Genomic DNA, 20,231 nt, shown 5'->3' on the forward strand with positions numbered 1-20,231 from the left:
TGACTGAGAGCCCTACAGATGTGACCCTGGAGATGGAGGCAGCACCACAGAAAAGCTGAGACAATAAAGAACAAAAGCAGCACGGAAAAGCCAAGACAGCATGTCCTAATGGTACTGACTACCCACTTCCAATTCCTGAAGTTCCCAGAGCTGACTGGTTGCTGCCATACATCTTTCAGTTCTGGGACGAATCCCCAAGTGGCCTTCTAATAAATCCCCCCCTTTTCACTTAACTTAGTGTGTTGTCTGTTGCTTATATTAGGAACAATTATATTAGAAATTAAATTAAATTATATTAGAAATTAAATTTACCTCTGAATTAGCAACATTTCCCTTTAATAACCATAAGCAGCAGTGTCAGCGTCCTCAGTTGAAATTAACAAAGATAAAAATGTACTAAAACTCAAACATAAAATATTTAGCAACACACAAAGTCTACTAAAAATTAAAATCTATTTATTCTTCAACCTTTTACTGTAATTGTGACAGGAACAACTTCATTTCCAAATTTTCCAGCTTCCCATGCTGCTTTACTTCTGGTATAGGAGTTAATAGCATAAGTATCCTGTTCATCTCGTGCAATATTCAGCTTCTTTGAAGTATTTTCAGCACAGTTGCCCTGATAGAAGTTGGAAGTTTTAAAAAACTAATTAACTTTGCATAACATAAAATAGTGGTTAGTAGTTAAATTTAGTTTCTTAAAATATACTTCTTTCTGTACTAGGTAATTTTTTTACTCATGTCTCATCCTCAAATACTTGAATTAGCCCAGAAGTTGCTATTTTGAAGACAAATAAACACCTATGGAATCCATTATTAAATGTCAGAAAATGTCCTATTTCAGTGTGGGGCAATTTATTCAACAGTTGAGCCAAGTTGATGCAATGAGCTTAGAAAAACATTTTCCTAAAATGAATGGCTCAATCAACATTTATATCCTTCAGTTCAGTTTCTGAGATATATATATTGGACTTTAGTGGTTACGAATCTACCTGCCAATGCAGGGGACATGGGTTTGATCCCTGGCCCAGGAAGATCCCACATGCTGTGGAGCAACTAAGCCCGTGCACCACAACTACTGAGCCTGTGCCCTAGAGCCCGCGAGCCACAACTACTGAAGCCCGTGGACCTAGAGCCTGTGCTCCACAACAAGAGAAGCCACCGCAATGAGAAGCACGCACACTGCAATGAAGAGTAGCCCCCGCTCACCACAACTAGAGAAAGCCAACATGCAGCAACAAAGACCCAATGCAGCCAAAAATAAATAAATAAAAATTAAAGTATATATATATATTTTTTAAATCAAGCAGTATTTTATATACATGGCATTTCTCCATTAAAAAGCAATAATTACCATATGAATTTTATTGTAGACATCAGTTAGCCCATCTTTTACAATCAAATCTTCAAGCTTTATGCCACCATATGGTGTTGCTCCTCTGTTCATTACATAGGGAACATTGGACATGCTCTCCATCCCACCTGCCACCATCACATCCTGCTCAGCAACACACAAAAACCCAATGTCAATTCAAGTAGTACTGTTGACTTCTGAACAACACCAGGATTAGGAACGTCAACGCTCCACACACTTGAAAATCTGTGTATAACTTCACGGTCGGCCCTCCCTATCCATGGTTCTACATCCACAGATTCAACTGTAGTACATGTTTATTGAAAAAAATTTGCACATTAAGTGGACCCAGGCAGTTCAAATCCATGTTTAAGGGTCAACTGTAGTTGCAAACCCATTATACCCTTTACACAGCTACAACAAACAAGTATTCTACATGGACTTTATTAAACATTTGCTATACAGTCACTATAGGAAGTACCCTCTTGACACTGGTAAAAGGAAATGGTCTGAAACGTGTAATGATAATTAAGATCAGAATCAGACATTAATAAGAATGCCAGGAATCTTCAATGTAGAACCATCTTCTGAAATTCTTCTAACCCTTCATTTCACTGACACTGCCAAAAACGTAATCTCAGTTCTCGGAAATAATCCGACTTCCTTGATTGTGATCCTCCCAATCAGCTCTTCCCAGACAGCTATAGTAATTTTCTACTTGATCATCTGATATGCAGCCTGTCCTTCCACCCAAGTGTCATCTACACTCATCTGAGTCATTCTGGCTAGACTGTAAGTCTGGTCATTCCACTCCTTACAGGACTCACCAGCATAGCACATAAGGCCCTTTACAATCTGACTTCTCATTCCCTTTCCAGTCTCATGCCTGGACCTACACCTGAGGTCATACAGAACTGTTTAAATATCTTCAGAGATTTCCCTGGTGGTCCAGTGGTTAAGACCCTGCACTTCCACTGCAGGGGGCACAGGTTCAATCCCTGGTCGGGGTACTAAGATCCCACATGCCGCAGAGTGGCTGGGCCCGTGAGCCATGGCCGCTGAGCCTGCGCATCCGGAGCCTGTGCTCCGCAATGGGAGAGGCCACAACAGTGAGAGGCCCGCGTACCACAAAAAAAAAAAAAAAAAAGAATAAAGACAAACAGAAGTTCTGTACCAAAGAAACCTAAATATTTTGCCTGTTTTCAAATATGGAGAGTCTCAAATAGTTCTCATATAAGTTTTATTCTGCTAACCTGAAATACTGAGTATTTTCTGGGGATGATGGCAATAATAAGTGACAGAAATTAAGTTATCAATTATTCTACAGAATATAATATAAGTGACCATTCAAAATAAGGCAATTCCTAGTATTCCTCTAAGTCAGATAATTTTATACATGCACAAATGAATCAAAGAACACTAACTGAAAGCATTTGCTAGAGAACCACAAAAAAATCAACTGAGACAAAATTTTCCTTGTCATTCAAACCATTCTGAAACATCTAAACAATTTCATGACCGTTTGACAAGGGTTTGGTAATACCTGATGTCAGTGTTACCTTGTGTATAGGCAAACAAGCTCTCATAAGCTATGGAAAATATGTAACTGGTTTAACTTTCATGGAAAGCATTTGAAAATATCAAAATTTTTAAATCTCTGACTCCGAAATTCTCCTCTTAGGAATTTTTCCAAAAGACAGACTTGCACATGATGAGGTTTTTTAACGTTTTGTTCACCAATCTCCAGTGAATGTCCACATAGTAGATCCTCAGCTAATGATGAGCAAAACCAGGATTTGAAATTAGTCTGGCTCCAGACTTTTTGTTCTTAACCACTACACTATACTGCTTAGTACAGTGAATTAACAAGAACTGATTTAAGTATTTATAATTACACAAAGATATATATAGGGGTACTCTCTGCAGCATTATTTAAAATAGTGAAGAACTGGAGACAACCTAGATGTCCATTCAATAAGGACCCATAAGTATATTATAGTTGTTCAGGTCAATAGAGTACTATCTTATGTGCTGATACAGAATGACCTCCAAGACATTACATGGGGCACTGAGTTTAAGAAACTTCCCCAAAGTTTCTCTGCTTTTCGGTGGCAGAATACACAAAAAAGTGATGAATAAGTCAGAGATTCAAAGTGGGGCAAGAAGAAAGAAGATTTTTCATTTTATACTTTTCTATACCATCTCAGTTTTTAGCATGTGTATCAGGTATCACTCTTTTTTTTCTCTTTGGCTTGCCTTACAACTGGAAACAAAGCAAGGGAGGAGTAACAGCAAGGGTATGCATAATTATGATTCTTGTACATGTAAGAAATAATCTGCAAACACCTCACAACTGATTTTTACCTTGGTGTGTTATACCCTGATAGGCTGGAATGCACTAGACAGGGATAGGGACACCTGTTTTCTAATTTTACCCCTGTAACTGTGTTTGTAGTCCTCTCAACCTCTTTCCTCAACTGAAAAAAAGGCTTGGATCTGATAAACTCTTAGGTCTACGAGTCCAGGTCTAGCCTCCTAACATCCAGCATATGTTTGCTGAGCAGCCTATCTCTTGCTCTGGTAAAGACAAGATCAAAATCATCAAGGCCAATAGAAAGCCTGCACAATTTTACAGCTGAACCTGAACATAAGGAGCTATAAATTAGTCATCAATTTTGGGCTCAATCAACGATTTGATTCCCAGGGTCAGCACCTTATTCTCATTTATGATAAAAACCCTTCTCATTCTAGCACAGATAAAATTTACGGTGTCTTAAATCAACCAGAATCCTAAGTAAAGGGGCACCCAAAGACAAAAATGTCCTGGCTGAAAACTACTTTTTAATACCAGACACTTGAGCTATCATTTTGACCTCTACTTCAAATGGAATTGGCAAATCCAGACACTCCTGAGTGTCTGAAACAACAGAGCAACTGCACTTATGAGAAAGAATCTCACTTCTAGAGTATGAATATGCTTAGATTTTTAGTGTTTTTTAGCACTGCATATTATTTTAGTTATAAAATGGAAAAGAAGGTACTTCTTACCTGATGTCCACACATAAGATTCTGAGAGGCCATCATGATGGCTTTCATTCCTGAGGCACAAACTTTGTTTACAGTGGTACATGGAGTAGAAATAGGTAAGCCTAAAACCAATATAAATCATACTTTTGAAGAACAAAGATATTCTTCAAATAAACTGTAATAAAATAGAGCATGTTAAACTATAATCTGCAACATTTCTTCTGCCGATATAAGTCTATTATGCATTTAACATTTTATTTAAGCTGAAATGACCTCCATTTTGCCATGTCAAACATTTAAGTATAAAAGCAAAAATGTAGTCCTAATACCTGCACCCAGTACTGCTTGCCTTGTAGGGGCTTGTCCTTCACCTCCTTGTAGAACATTACCCATGTATGCTTCTTTCACTTCTTCTTTTGGAATCCCTTTTTTAAAAAAATCAAAAAGACATTTCCATATTTTATTCAATTTAGTAATTACCTAGTAAAGTATGTGACATTATATAGCAGGAATGGTTTCTTTTTCTTGTCAGTTTTGAGCTTCATTCATAACACTCTAGTACAAGGATTTCTTTTCAAGGGAATTCAGAAGTGTAGACATTAATTCGTTTCTAAGTGTTACGTATATAGTTAAGTGCAAAATAAACATTTGTTCCATTGAATCACTACCCCTCAACACAAAAAGTAAAGCACTACTAACCTGCCTTTTCAATGGCTCCCTGAATTGCAATGGAACCAAGTTTAGTGGCTGGCAGAGAGGAAAGGCTGCCTAGAAAGGATCCAATGGGTGTTCTTGCAGCACTTACTATGACCACTTCCTGGCAAGACAGAAGATGGTAAAAATTATTATATTTAAATATTTTACCCACATCATCTTTCATAAATAAACAATTCATAGATATATTAGCCAAAAAACAGACTTTTTATGAATGACTAATTACCCATCAAAGATGAAAATAATATTAGAACAGCCCTAAAATCAGTTCAATTCTGGTACTTTATGATTTAAGACCTAATAGAAAACCTAAGAAAAACCATTTCTAAAATAGGCATAGACCAGAAGCTTAAGGTTCAATTCTATTCCTTAGTCAAAATTTAAGAAATGATCAGTTTACCCTTGTTAACTGCATAAAAAGCCCTAATTAAAGGGCTTCCTTACTGAAGGCAAACTCTGGTCTAGGGTCAAGACCTGTATGTTAGTGGGGGCATACCACTTAACTAGGACACAGCCAGAGCCATACTTCTTAAACTATTAATAAGACAATATAAAATTTAAGAAAAAGATAAAAGCTCTCTTAAATATTGCAAAACACTATTTTAACAATTCTCTCCTTACGCTTGCCTTCTACATGCTCTTAGATAAATACATACATACATACATGCATAAATTCTCATAGATAATAAGAGAACCATACCCTAGATTCTGGTCGAAGGCTATTACTAAGTCTTTTTAGAAACCGTTATGAAACAAAAGGAGGACCCCTCAGGAAGCACTAGGTGACCAGGTGATGGTCCTTCCTGTCTAATCCCCAATCTCCTTCAGCCCCTTTCTTCTAGTATCTTCCATGTGGCCTCTGCAATGTACCAACCAACACAATATAATGGGGGTTCCCAAAAGTAAAGGAAGAACACTGCCTAGTTTTAGAGAAGGTTGTTTACCATAGACAATGACTGGGGAAGAAGCAGAAATTATGCAGGGTGCTAGACTGAAATTTTTTAGGGTAATTTGGGAGTCTGACTTAATATTTCAATAATTAGCTATTCCTAACCACTGAATCATCCCAAGCTGACCCTCATCTATACATGCTTTAGAATATGCATTTTTAATAGACTACATTTCCTTTAAATTCTTGAAATTTTAAAGCACAATTTAAATTTATACTTACATTCAAAGTGGGTTTTGATACATAACTTCGTTCCACGTATCTTATTTCCTGTAATATAAATATTTGTTATGATGTAAAAAATATTAACCTACATCACTTTGTACTTCTCAGTAATGGGATTATGGTTATTTCTTTTTGCTGCATTATACTTTAATTTCCAAATTTTCCTGTTCACATATATCACTGTTACAATTTTTAAAATTACTTTTGTAATATTCTCGTCTGATTAACTGTTCATTGGAAATGTATGTTTTAACTTATGATGAATTTATCATCTTAAAATTTCTAAGCCTTTTTAAGTATAAACTTTATAAAATGTAATTTTAAGTTAAATCTAAGTTCTAAATTAAGTAAGCCCAAATTGGGCTGCTGCTTATATAACCTACTTACACTGAAGGATTCTAGCATATTATCTGTGACCCAACTCTGAATTTAAATTTCCTACTTGTAGTAAACATGCCAGTCATTGCCTCTCCAGCTACACCCCTTTCTCCAAAGGGTCTGGAAGGGACAGTCCTAAGTACAAGGTGATTCCCATCGTCCTCCCACTGGCCAGAGCTGACAGGACCAAAAATGGAATGGACTTTGAACCAAGCTAGCACTCTCAGAGACCCAATCAACTGAATGATGATGGGCACTTGAAGTGAAAGGCCCAAGGGGCTGGAGTTAGTCAGCAACACCATGTAAAAGCAGAGGTTACAGCAAAGAGAAAAGCCACAAGTAAGCAGAGAAGCAAAGGAATGGAACATATACACTCAGAAAAGGAAGAAAAGACCATGCCACACTACAAGAGACAAAAGAAGATAACATAGTTAGTGATTTTCTAGTTAGGGTTCCAGCAAGGCCAGCTTTACTTTATTTCCTAACCTTGGATGTCCAAAGAGCTTGCCTATTGTATATCTTCAAAAAAGTCCCTTTCTACTTAGCTAGTGTGAAATGGGATATTGTTCCTTGCAATCAAAGGGCCTTTTCTAAACCACTTTAAAGTCTCTGGTTCTGTTTAGTTGAAGGTTCCCTGGTTTCTCCACTTTGCCCTGGATCCCATTCCAGTTGCCTTTTCAAAGATGCCACATCTTCCGTTATCCCTTCCCTCTCCCCAGTATCATTCATCCCCTTTACTCCTGGATTATTCTGTAAGCATAGTAATAGGCTTCCTCCCACCTGAAAGAATTAAAAACAAACCTCTTAACCCAGACTCCCATTGAGCTTTCACCTCATTTCTTAGTTCCTCTGTACATGAGAAGTTCTCCAACAAGTTACCTACAATTTGCTTCCTTGTCCTCACCTCCTATTTACTGTTCAACCCCACCCAATCTGGCTTTTATCTATCCTTTTGTTGGCTCTGACCAAGATCAACAATGTCTGGATAGCAAAATCCAATAAAGACTTCACTATACTCATCTCATCCATTCAGCAACCTGGGACTCACTTTTCTCCCTGGGGAAACATGCACAGTGGTTAAGAGCCTAGGCTTACTAGCTGAGTATTCTTGAGCATTAAGTTTTCTAAAATACTCCCCACATGTTGTTGTGAGAATCAAATGAGGTAATATGTGTAAACCACTACACAAACCCTCCAATTTCTTGGCTTCCATTTTAACACAATCTTATAGTCTCCCTCCTATCTCTCTAGTTATTTTTCTCAGTCTTCTTTGCTGTTTCATCCTCCCCTTCCCAACCTCTAAGTGCTGGAATGTCCCAGGGCTTTGTTCCAGGCCCCTTTTAATTTTCCATCTTCACTGTCTCCTTAATCATATCTAGCCCTATAGCTTTAAACAGCAATTATGTCCTGGTGATTTCAAAATTTCTATCTCCAGCCTTGACCTCCAGACTCATATATCCAAGTGCCAACTTGATAGCCTGAATTTAATGTCCAACTCATGTCTCTCAATTTCCACCCTAGAACACTAGTTGCTTTTTTTTTTTTTTTAAATGGTGGGAGTGTGGTTTATTAAGCTGTGCCTTAGTACAGGCTCTGAGGTTTGCCCATGGTGCTTTTAATGTACAAAATGTTCTGCCAATTTTTTTCTTTTTTTTTTTAAATAAATTTATTTATTTATTTTTGGCTGCATTGGGTCTTGGTTGCTGCACACGGGTTTTCTCTAGTTGTGTCGAGCGGGGGCTACCCTTCGTTGCAGGATGTGGGCTTCTCCTTGTGGTGGCTTCTCTTGTTGTGGAGTACGGGCTCTAGGCGCATAAGCCTCAGTAGTTGTGGCACGTGGGCTCAGTAGCTGTGGCTCGCGGGCTCTAGAGCGCCGGCTCAGTAGTTGTGGCGCATAGGCTTAGTTGCTCTGTGGCATGTGGGATCTTCCCAGACCAGAGATCAAACCCGTGTCCCCTTCACTGGCAGGTGTATTATTAACCACTAGGCCACCAGGGAAATCCCCTGCCAATTTTCTTGAGCAATGACACCGGGAAGTTGACAGCTAAGTGGATGTTGTACACAGCTCATCATCTGTCATCTGCATGTGGCCAACAGCCACTGCCAGACACAGCACCTTCTTCATCTGGAACTTGATCGTGGACTTCACGTCATCAACTTTGGCCACGATGTTCTCATTGTGGGTCATCACGGAAGGAACTTGCCAGCCTTATTCAGGCATGGGTCCAGGATTCGTGGGATCTTCTTGATCAGAGACTCTGAAGCCAAAAAGGCATCATACTTCTTGGCCAGCTTCTTGACCAGTTTCTTATTCTTGTTGAGTTTCCTTAGCACCTTGATGCCCATGTGGGGTATATCCACAGCCTTGGCCTCATCACAATGCTGCTGGTCCCCCAGAACACATATGGAGAACTTGGGGCAGGGAGTGGACTTAAGCCCAGAGCATCCACATTCACCAACAGCTAGTCTGGCTTCCCAAACTAGCCGGCAGGCTCAGCCAAGGCCTCCCCACACCTCCCCTCTTGTTTTTTTTGTTGTTGTTGTTTGTTTGTTTTTTAATTTATTATTTCTTGGCTGCGTTGGGTCTTCATTGCTGTGCGCGGGCTTTCTCTAGTTGCAGCGAGCAGGGGCTACTCTTGCGTTGCGTTGCACGTGCTTCTCATTGCGGTGGCTTCTCTTGTTGTGGAGCACAAGCTCTAGGCACACAGGCTTCAGTAGTTGTGGCACACGGGCTTAGTTGCTCTGCAGCATGTGGGATCTTCCAGGACCAGGGCTCAAACCAGTGTCCCCTGCGTTGGCAGGCGGATTCTTAACCACTGTGCCACCAGGGAAGTCCCTCCCCTCTTGTTTTAAGACCCAGTGTGGGGGTCTGTCCAGCCACACCTGCCTGGAGCAGGGGGTCTGAACTACCCAGGCACTTCAGTGCCACATGTGCCAGGCCATCTCAGCCTCAACCAGAGCCTGAAGGGAGGAGACGGGCACAGGGACACTGAGGGCTGGGTGGGATGAGAATGGTGCCAACCTGGCAGTGCCCAAGAAGCATTTGTCCTTCTGAGGGTCACAGTTGTTCAGGCTGATCTGAAGCTCCACCATCTCCAAAAACTTCTGGGACTTGCGCTGGCTCCCATGCAGGACTTCCCGTACCGCCTCATAGAGGGTGTCACGGGAGACTTTACTGCTCATGGTGCCTCACGCCGTGATAACCGGAAAAGTAGAACACTAGTTTCTTTCCAGCATTTCCCTCCTCAAGATATCACATCACAATCTGTCCAGGTGCTAAGCCAAAATCTTAGGACTCACCCTCCATCTGTGCCTAATACCTAGAGATACTCTATCACAGGTACTGTCAATACTGTCTAAAATATACCTAAATTCTTCCACTTCGCTTCATCTGCACTACTGCCACCTAGTCCCAGCCACGATCTCTTGCTACTGTAACAGCCTTTTACTTCATTTCCTGCATCCCCAGCTTCCCTTCTTCAGTCCATCCGGTTTTTAAAACGTAAATCAGGGAGTTCCCTGGTGGTCCGATGGTTAGGATTTGGTGCTTTCACTGCAGTGGCCCAGGTTTAATCCTTGGTGGGGAACTGAGATCCCGGGGGACTGAGATCCCACAAGCTGTGTGGCGTGGCCAAAAAAAACACAAAAAAACAAAAACAACCCCCCCTCCCCACATACACACACAAATGTAAATCAGATCACATCGCTCCCCTGATTAAAATCCTTTGATGGGGCTTCCCTGGTGGCGCAGTGGTTGAGAGTCCACCTGCCGATGCAGGGGACACAGGTTCGTGCCCCGGTCCGAGAAGATCCCACATGCCGTGGAGCAGCTGAGCCCGTGAGCCATGGTCGCTGTGCCTGCGCGTCCGGAGCCTGTGCTCCGCAGCGGGAGAGGCCACAACAGTGAGAGGCCCGCGTACAGCAAAAAAAAAAAAAATCCTTTGATGGCTTTCCATTGTTCTTGGAATGATATCCACAGTCTCACCCTTATCCTACAAGTTCCTGGCTCCTGGAACTGGAGCTCCTGATGATCTGGATGGTATGGTATGATCTGGCTCCTAATGTTCTTTCCTTTTTCTTTTGGTCTTCTTTTCTAATGTTCTTTCCAAACTCATGCCACTCTTGCTCTGTGCCAGCCACACCAGCCTCCTCTTTGTTCTGAACCCATTCCCACCTCAAGCTCTTTGCAGTGTGCCTCTGCCAGTAACAGTCTTTCCCCAGCTTGCCTTGGCTGATTCATTTTTGTTCTTCAAGTCTCAGCTCAAATGATACAACCCCAGAGTGCTTCTCCCTGACTATTTAAAGTTGGCTTCTATTTCAACATGATTATTTCCTTCAAAGCACCTCTCACACTGTGTAAATACAGGGTTCACATATTTAATCTCTCTCTCCCCGTATAATTAATGCAAGCTTCTGAGAGCAGTCCTGTCTTTCCCCCTTCCCTTCCTCCTCCTTTCTCGTTCACTGCTACATCCTTGTCACTTGGCATAGTGCCTAGAGCTCATTAAATATCCCAGGAATGACAAAATTATAGTAGGATCAAGACACTGAACATAATGTGTGATAAATATGTGATAAATGAACACAACTAGTTAAGTTTTATTTGCATATCACAATCATCTTTCAAGGACAGCTCAGCTGCCCCAAGAACTCTAGAGACCACCCTTGACAATGCAGGCAGACGTAGACACTCCAGTCTTAGCTTCTGCACACCCTGTGCACACTCTATTTGTCCCAAACACATAATTCTGTAACCCTCACTGGCCTGTCTCCCCACTAGACTGTAAGTTTCAAGAAGAGACTGATTTTATTTTTTATCCCAATGATGGCAAGAAACGCTAAACAAATGAACAAAGTCTGGTGCTTACTAGCAGCTCTGAAAAACATTTGAGGGGCTTCTCTGGTGGCGCAGTGGTTGAGAGTCCGCCTGCCGATGCGGGGGACACGGCTTCGTGCCCCAGTCCGGGAGGATCCCACATGCCGCGGAGCGGCTGGGCCCGTGAGCCATGGCCGCTGAGCCTGTGCGTCCGGAGCCTGTGCTCCGCAACGGGAGAGGCCACAACAGTGAGAGGCCCGCGTACCGCAAAAAAACAAAAAACAAAAAACAACAACAACAAAAAAACATTTCAAGTAGGGTAAATATATTTTGAAGCAAACAAAATGGGATAATGAGCTACAGAGTGAGGGCCTACTTTACATGGGATGTTCCACAGAGGGCTCTCTGGAGATGTCACTGGAGCTGAGAAACTGAATATTAAAGAGTCAGCCTGGGGGGACTTCCCTGGTGGCGCAGTGGTTAAGAATCCGCCTGCCAATGCAGGGGACATGGGTTCAATTCCTGGTCCAAGAAGATTCCACATGCCGCGGAGCTACTAAGCCCATGTGCCACAACTACTGAGCCTGCGCTCTAGAGCCCACGAGCCACAACTAACTGAACACACACGCTGCAACTACTGAAGCCCACGTGCCTAGAGCCCATGCTCCACAACAAGAGAAACTACAGCAATAAGAAGCCCACACACCGCAATGAAGAGTGGCCCCCGCTTGCTGCAACTAGAGAAAGCCCAGGCGCAGCCACGAAGACCCAACACAACCAAAATAAATAAATTAAAAAAAAGAGTCAGCCTGGGGAAGATCTAGGGAAAACAGCATTTGATGCATTGGGAAGAACTAGGACAAAGGCCTTGAATTAGAAACAAACTTGGCGCATGCTAAGTATAGAAAGTGGAACAGTATAGTGGGAGCCACATACTCAGGAGAACACAGTCTGAGCTGAGACTAAAGAAACAAGCAGGGACCAAAGAGGCCATGAGAAGGACTCTGGATTCTAGTCTGTGCAATGAGAAGCCACTGAAGGCTTTTCTACTATAAAAACAACACTCTGGCTGAAGTATAGAGAGCTGATTGTAGGAGCAGGAGTAGAAAAAGGGAAGGAGACCAGGCAAGAGCTCATGTGGCTAGTGCTAAGGAGGTCACAAGAGGGGTGGATACAAACAGATGTATATGGAATATGTTTTAGATATAGAACCAGCCAATGGGTGGGTATTAGTATTCTTATTTTACAAGTAAGGAAACTAAAGCACAGGCAGGTCAAGTAACCTGCCCAGAGTCACAGAGCCAATATGGGGCAGACCTGGGATTTCAAATCCAAACACTCTCACTCTATTATACATATAGTTTACATATTATACATATATACATATTGTATTATGCATATTATATATTTGTTATACATATTATATATTTTATTTAAAATAGTAATAAAATTTAGGAAGCTGAGGCAACTGCTCTTTCCAAAGTACTGCACTATTTTTGAGTAATTAATGATTTGCTTATGATATTCTTCACTAATCAAGCGTGTCATCAGTGATACTAATTTTTCATTATTTCTGTTCACAGGAGACAAATTCATGAGAACTATCCATATGCCAAAATAACTGTAAAAAATCAGTAAAATGAATTAGAAATTGAGCCATTATCAAGGAAACATTTTGAGAAAACAGATTAATCATTTAAAAAATTTTTCAACTTCTTAGAGGATTTAGCAGTTAGTACTCAAAATACCTTGTGTTTATGCATATTACTGTCTGTATGGGGAAGCAAAGTTCCCTTACATAAAACTGATATCCCAAATCTGTATTTCTTCAGGCCTTTATAAAGTTCTCCAAGTATTAAACAGTTATGCTAATTTCAATCAACGCTTTCCATTTTATGTATATGTTCATTTTATGTATTTCATTTATATAATTCCTTTGTTAAAATCTTATATAAACACTTATATTAAATTTTTACATTGTTGAATGCTCCCTCTGTTATGGGTTGAATTGTGTGCCCCACCCAAAAGAAGTCCTAATCCCCAGGACCTTAGAATGTAACTTTATTTGTAAATGTGGTCCTTACAGAAATAATCAAGTCAAAATAAGTTCATTAGGGTGGGCCTTAATCCAATATGACTGATGTCCTTATAAGAAGGGGAAATTTGAACACAGAGACATTTGCAGGGAAGGGAAGTGAAGACACAGGGAGATTGCCATGTGCAGATAGAGGACTGGAGTGATGCATCTACAAACCAAGGAACTCAGATTGCCAGCAAACCACAAGAAGCTCAGAAGAGGCACTTGATTTCAGACTTTCTAGCCTCCAGAACTGTGCAACATATCTGTTGTTTTAAGCTGCCCGATATGTGGTATTTTCTTACAATGGCCTAAGGAAACTAATACACCCTCCTTCTTGGAAATCTCCCCTCCCTTGGCTTTCAGGTGACACTACATTCCTCTGGTTTTCTTCCACAACACCATCCTCTCTTTTCATTCACCTTCACGGGTTCCCACTTGTTCTGCCTGTCCTGAAATAGTGTCTCCCAAAGGCCCTGTACAAAGCCCTCTTCTCTCCTCTGTCTACACACTTGCTGTAGCTGGGCTCATCAAGGCCTGTGGAACTCCTCTCTCAGCCATTCACAGCCAATCAGTCATTAAGTTCAACAGATTCTATCTCCATGCTATCTCTTGAATCTATCCATTTCTCTCGGTGTTTACTGCCAATCAGATCACTATCACCACTTACTTGCTTACCAAAACATTCTGTTCTTTTTTTCTGTATAAGGCTGAGAACTGAGGTTCAAAACTCCACATGGTGAAAGGGAATGGGAAGGGAATGCAAAAACCATGAGTATCCATCAGGCTTCAACCAGGAAAATAAAAACCATTCTATGTGAAACAGAATTTAATGCAGAGAATTAAATGCACAGGTGAGGGACTTCCCTGGTGGCACAGTGGTTAAGAATCCACCTACCAATGCAGGGGACACAGGCTGGATCCCTGGTCTGGGAAGATCCTACATGCCGCGGAGCAACTAAGCCCGCGACCCACAACTACTGAAGCCCGCACGCCTGGAGCCCGTTCTCCTCAACAAGAGAAGCCACTGCAATGAGAAGCCCACACACTGCAACGAAGAGTAGCCTCCTCTCTACACAACTAGAGAAAGCCCACACGCAGCAACAAGGACCCAACACAGCCATAAATAAATAAATAAATTTTAAAATAAATAAATGTACAGGTGACAGAAGAGCTGAGAACAGGAGACAGCAGCACAGAGATTAGCAACAGGAAGGCACTAGCATGCTCAGGCTGTTAAGACAAAGGGAAGAAGCAGGGTTACCAAAGCCAAGGGGTCAGGGTCACCTGGCAGAAACAAGAACCAAAGGACTGGCAGACATTGTCAGAAACACAATCTAAGGCAGAGAGAGGAAAAAAATAATTATCCTGACTTCTCCCTTATCTCCCAATCTTCCACCAGTTTCTGAACCCAGACAGAAGCCAGATGATGCTGGCACCTGCAAGGGTCGGCCTCACAGCAATACAGAAAGAGAAGAGAAGATGAATCTGGGAACAAATAGGCTCAGGACTGGCACAATGCAGGATTTGTTTTTTTTTTTAAGTCTGAGTATTAAAGGAAAATTATCTTGGTTCAAAATAGCAAGACAGGACTTTAAAGGAGGGAATGGTCAAAAGTGTCAAATATAGTACAAAGAAAAGTCAAGAAGAAGAAGAAAAATTACAGGAAAAGAAAATCACTGGTATTCTTCTGTTGAGCAGTACAGAAATCTAACTGCAGAGGTTTAAGGAGAAATGGATGTAAACGAAGGTGACGAGGAGGACTACTCTTTTGACCATAAGAAAAAAGCAATTCCAGCTGGAAACCAACAAGCTCTGATAAAGTCCATAAAGGTTTCTTGACCGTAAGGGAGAGCTGTGTGTATCTGAAGGCAAAAGAGAAAAAGCCAGTTTAATGGGTTAGAGATCAAGTTCCATTCCACAAAATGGCACTGAATATTGAAAACCTGTTAAGACAAATGGATTTCCATGGTTCATTAAATGACCACTTAATTCAAGTAACAACCAATACAACTAATTCCTAGAGTTCAATTAAATGAACACCACAAATCATATGCTACATAACCTACAACTTCATTTTTCTCATCAGCAACAATTGTGTTTGATTTTAAGCTCCCAGTTAAACTATAAATTAAGAGGGTTCTCCATTTGGTTTATGTTTTGTTTTGTTTTTTACAAAATTAGAGTACTTATTTCACCTAATTCACCAATAAATGTTGGTTGAAACTCAGGATGACCCAAGTACATTTTTGTGATTTCCAACATACTAACAAATATGCTAAGAACTCATGTTTCCTGGAAACCCACTCCTCCTGACTTTTCTATTACCTCAGTCACCCAGGATTAATTTTAGACTCTTCCTTTTCCCTTGGCTCCCACCCTCACTCTGCATTTGTCAAGTTCTACACTTATTCTTTCACAATCTCTTGCATAGTGCTCCTCCCTTTCAGCTCCTACTGCCAACACACCCGTTCAAGTTACATCACACCTAACAGACAATAGTTTTTTCCCCACTTCAATGCTCCTATACCTCTAATTATGACAAGAGCAAAAATATCAACGGTCCTCACTGACTTTAAGTCAAATCCAAACTCTTACAATATGACTGGATTTCAAACTTTATTGCTCCAACCAAACTGGAAAAGTCAAGCTTCACCAACCACACCCTGAACTTCTCTACCTACTCTTTAGCTTTTGCCAGACCCTAAACATGTGGTGCAAGCTAGCTTGCTTTGATGTACAGAAAACAGTAGATTCTTTCAAGGCTGTCGCTCCTGTGTTCCCTAAACACAACAGCCAGAGGACAAACACGGCTCTGGACGCCCTTAATACGTAAGCATTACTCATCAAGAAAGTGAGTAGCCATTTATTTTCCCTTATAGGTTTGAAGTTGCTCCGAGTCGGTACATCTTTTTATTATCACCCTGTAAGCCCATAATGATTACCTATTGCAGGAAATCAAAATCTCTTGACAATAACGCTCACAAACATGTTTTAAAGAAAAGCTCGAAAACAGCTTTACGGGCCTTCCCTACCCGTCGGGCAAGGTCAGAACCAAGCCCGCGCCTTTCTGCCTGTCAAAATACCTGCCCCACCTGACACACCAGAAAGCAATTATCACGATCCGGGAGAGCCCCCCTGAGAATGGAAACGCCCTGTGCGAGCCGGCAAGTCTGAGCGCGTGGCTTTCGGGGCGTGGGTCCCTCCGGGGGCTTCCTCAGGCCTGCACTTACGGCTCCTTCCGGCCGCGAGGCCGCACGCAGAAGACTTCCGAGGCGAGACCCGAGTCCCAGTCCCTCTCACCTGCATCTGCCTCCGAAGCAGGGGGCTGCGCCCACGGGCGCCACCACGCAGAAGCGCCGCCAGCACAGCCATGGTGGCCGAGCGCCGAGCGGACAGATACCAGCGGAGAGATGTGATCGCAAGCGGCGGGTCCCCGACCCCGCTTCAACCGCCGACCCGGCCGCCTCCTCCAATAGCAGCCTCGGGCCGCGACGGCCGGCGGCCATTGGCCGGCAGCATAGGAGGGGAGGGACGGAGCCTGGCGCTGGGACGCCCGAGCGGCGCGTGGCAGGAAGCGCTGGCTTAGAAGTCTGCTGATAAGGTGCCAGGTCCCCTTTCCACTACTTCTGACCTTCTGAGACCAGTGGTTTATGTGTAACCTGGGCCTTTTCTGTTCACTGGGCCTGCTTCTCTCACTTAATACCCACAAAGCACAAAGGAAATTCATGAAAATATTTTCAAGCAATCCAGTTAGCTTTTCATTTCTGAGATAATTTTGCAATTGTTTCTTAGTAGGAGGAAGAAGAGGAATAGGAAACATTAATGCCTAACTTTGAACAATTAATAAAATTATATTAACCTTCACAAAAACTCCATGAATTAGATGCTATTATTATCCACCCTTAACTAATGAGATAACTGAGCTACAAAGAAATTAACTTATTTTTCCATGATGGCCTGGAAAGTGGTACAGCTGGGGTCTGAACTGATAGCATTACATGGCATTGCTTTCCTGTACCTATTTCCAGAGAATGATGTGTTAGGTATGATGTTCTCACGTTTTGGGAACCCACTGCTTAATTTTGGATCTTCAGCTGGAGACAGCAAATTTTTGTGACTTTGTAACATTGTTTTCGTTTATATTTATTTTATTTATTTATTTAATTTTTTTCTATTTCTTTAATTTTGCTTGTTGTTGTTTTGGCTTTTTTTTGCCCAAGTGGCTTGTGGGATTTTGTTCCCCAACAGATATTGAACCCAGGCCCACAGCAGTGAAAGTGCAGAGTCCTAACCATTGGACCACCAGGGAATTCCCTGTACTTACTTTATACAGAAGATAGGAGTGACAACATACAAAGTGAGCACTTTAACCCTACTTACTCCAAGCCAAACCCAGGTTTTTCCTAAAGTAAAATCCCCACCCTTAATTATGTTTTGTAACAAGTGGGAGATTGTATTTTTCAAAGTTGGCCACACCAAAAGTTAGTGTTGGGCTGCACCCCAGCAGGACTTCAAAGCTTGTAATTGCCCAGCCTCAAGATGGAAAGAATCCAGAGTTAGCGACAGAGACATCAATGGTTTATTGGATAGGGGATCTTACTTACACCCAAAGCAAGAGGGTCCTGGAGAGACACACCATTGTTGGCAGCAGATGGCAGGCTGGCAGTGGCAACAGTCTTCCCTACCGGAAGAAGAGGGAATTGTTACGGGGGAATTGATATCAGGTTGCCTCATCAGTTACCAGGGAAACCAGCAGAGGAGACAACCCTCACTGCCCCTTTGATAAACCATCTTTGTGGAGCTGTTCTGATTTAAAGATTACAACACTCACTAGCTGGGGTCAGGGCAAGTAGGTAGGCATTTACTGATCAGGCTCTATGATTAAGAGGGAAGGTCAGTCAGGTGAGTAGGGTATAGGTGAAGCAGGGTCTGGTTGAGGGATGTACAGAGAGCAAGAGAACAGCCATCTTGGGTGGCCTAATCATACAATTAGCCTACCCTACAAGCTCTTCTTTCAATATGACTCATGCTCACTCCTCCAACCAGAGGTGGGGTCGGTGTTCCCTCCCCTTGAATCTGGGGAGGGAATACTGACTGCCCTGACCACGGAGTATCACAGAAGTGAGGTATGTGACCTCCCAGGCTAGGTCTAGCCAGAAATATGGATTAAAAAAGCTCTCTGATGACTTCCAGTCCCAGCCTTCAACCTTCCAGCTGAGACCCCAGACATCATGGAGCGGAGACTAGCCATCCCTTCCTGTGCCCTGTCTGAATTCATGATCCACAGAAACGAGAGAAAATAAATAGCTATTGTTGTTTTAAGCCACTATGTTTTGGGGTCATTTTTACATAGCAATAGATAAATACAGCACCCCTATCTTTACTTTCCCAATCACCCTAGGTTGGTCCCTTAGAGTGGTGTGTAATACCTTCACCTACCAGATCCTCTATAATCAATAAGTCACCAAGTCCTGCCTACTTCCTTTGAATGTCACGCTCAAGCCTTCTCTCTTGCTGACCCTACTGTAGGCCAAGCACAAACTTTTTCGTACCTACGGCTTTAATGGCTATGAAAGGAAATCATTACAATGTGTACCAGTGCTGAAATTGTGTTTGTGTGTGTGTGTGTTTGTGCATGTGTGTGAAATGTACAAGATATATCACATCTTTATCTGAAAAAGTTGAATTTTAAAGAAATAACTGAGAAAATTAAACAGCTAGTCTGGCCTAATAAACAGAGGCCAAGGCTAATAATTACACTAGGTGAACAAACAGCAAAAGATGACTGGTTATAATAATAGCTCCTTACATAGTTCTTAGTATGGGGCACTTCTTTCACTGTTTAATTCTTTAATCCTCACAAAAACCCAATGAATTAAGGAGCTTTGTTACTCATTTTATAGGTGAGGAAACTTAGATTCCATAAATTGTCCAAGGTCACAGAGCAAGTAATTAGTGACAGAGCTACAATTTGAACCCAGGCTGTCTGGTTGCCAGAACTAGGCTCTTAACCTCTACACTAGTTTTGCCTTACGAGAGACTTGCCTTAGAAGCACAGGGGTCAGCTTTGGACAATTCTGCTGTCAAAAGCACTATCAGGAAATATTGCCACTATGTTGGACAGGATGACTTCTAGAGAAGTTCAAAGAGACTTAGGGGCAGTTGGGAGAGAAGGAGAGCAAATTTACTCCTGAGCTACAGCAGATAGCTTCCCTTCAAACTAAAATTCAGAAAAATAAGGCAGCCAAAATGTAGTTAATAATTTCATTTAAGAATCTAGGAATTTGGAAAGTCAAATTTTTTTTTAAAGAAAATAGGGAAATTCACTGCAACAAGAATAATTGTAGCACTTGAGTGGCTTACACTTAGACTCCTAAATAAATAAAATCTAATTCTGATCTTTATTTACGTTTATCAAAAAAATTTAATTAGGAATCCATTCAAAGCATAGAATTGGGAGTTAGGGCAAAGAGGTAATTGTTGACGGTATTAAATAGATGAAATTACCCAAAGAGTCTACAGAGAAAGAAACTTGGGGAACACCTGCATTTAGGTGGAGGAAGAGGACTCACCAAAGTAGATGGAGCAAGAATTATAAAAAGAAAGGTAGCAGAGAATCAGATTATGCTGTGAGCTGTGTCACGCTGCACCCTCCACCTCCACTTCTTTATACATCTGTGATAATCCC

General features: G+C 41.7%; 1 protein-coding gene across 5 annotated transcripts in view; it reads right to left on the reverse strand.

Annotated features, from left to right (window-relative positions):
- The window catches only part of CUL5 (cullin 5), a 129,172-nt gene that overhangs the window by 6,170 nt on the left and 102,771 nt on the right, over positions 1 to 20,231 (reverse strand). For 3 of the 5 annotated variants that reach the window (XM_073808254.1, XM_073808255.1, XM_073808256.1), the window contains 6 exons: positions 6,267 to 6,314; positions 5,081 to 5,198; positions 4,711 to 4,806; positions 4,403 to 4,503; positions 1,355 to 1,498; positions 469 to 619 (listed from right to left, as the gene is read on the reverse strand). In XM_073808254.1, coding sequence (XP_073664355.1) covers positions 469 to 619; positions 1,355 to 1,498; positions 4,403 to 4,503; positions 4,711 to 4,806; positions 5,081 to 5,198; positions 6,267 to 6,314 — 658 coding nt within the window. Of the gene's footprint in view, positions 1 to 468; positions 620 to 1,354; positions 1,499 to 4,402; positions 4,504 to 4,710; positions 4,807 to 5,080; positions 5,199 to 6,266; positions 6,315 to 16,843; positions 16,999 to 18,147; positions 18,170 to 20,231 lie in introns of those variants that run through there. The other 2 variants (XM_073808257.1, XM_004317104.4) reach the window with 2 other exon arrangements.

Source organism: Tursiops truncatus, chromosome 8, assembly GCF_011762595.2.
Source record: "Tursiops truncatus isolate mTurTru1 chromosome 8, mTurTru1.mat.Y, whole genome shotgun sequence".
Lineage (NCBI taxonomy): Eukaryota > Metazoa > Chordata > Mammalia > Artiodactyla > Delphinidae > Tursiops > Tursiops truncatus.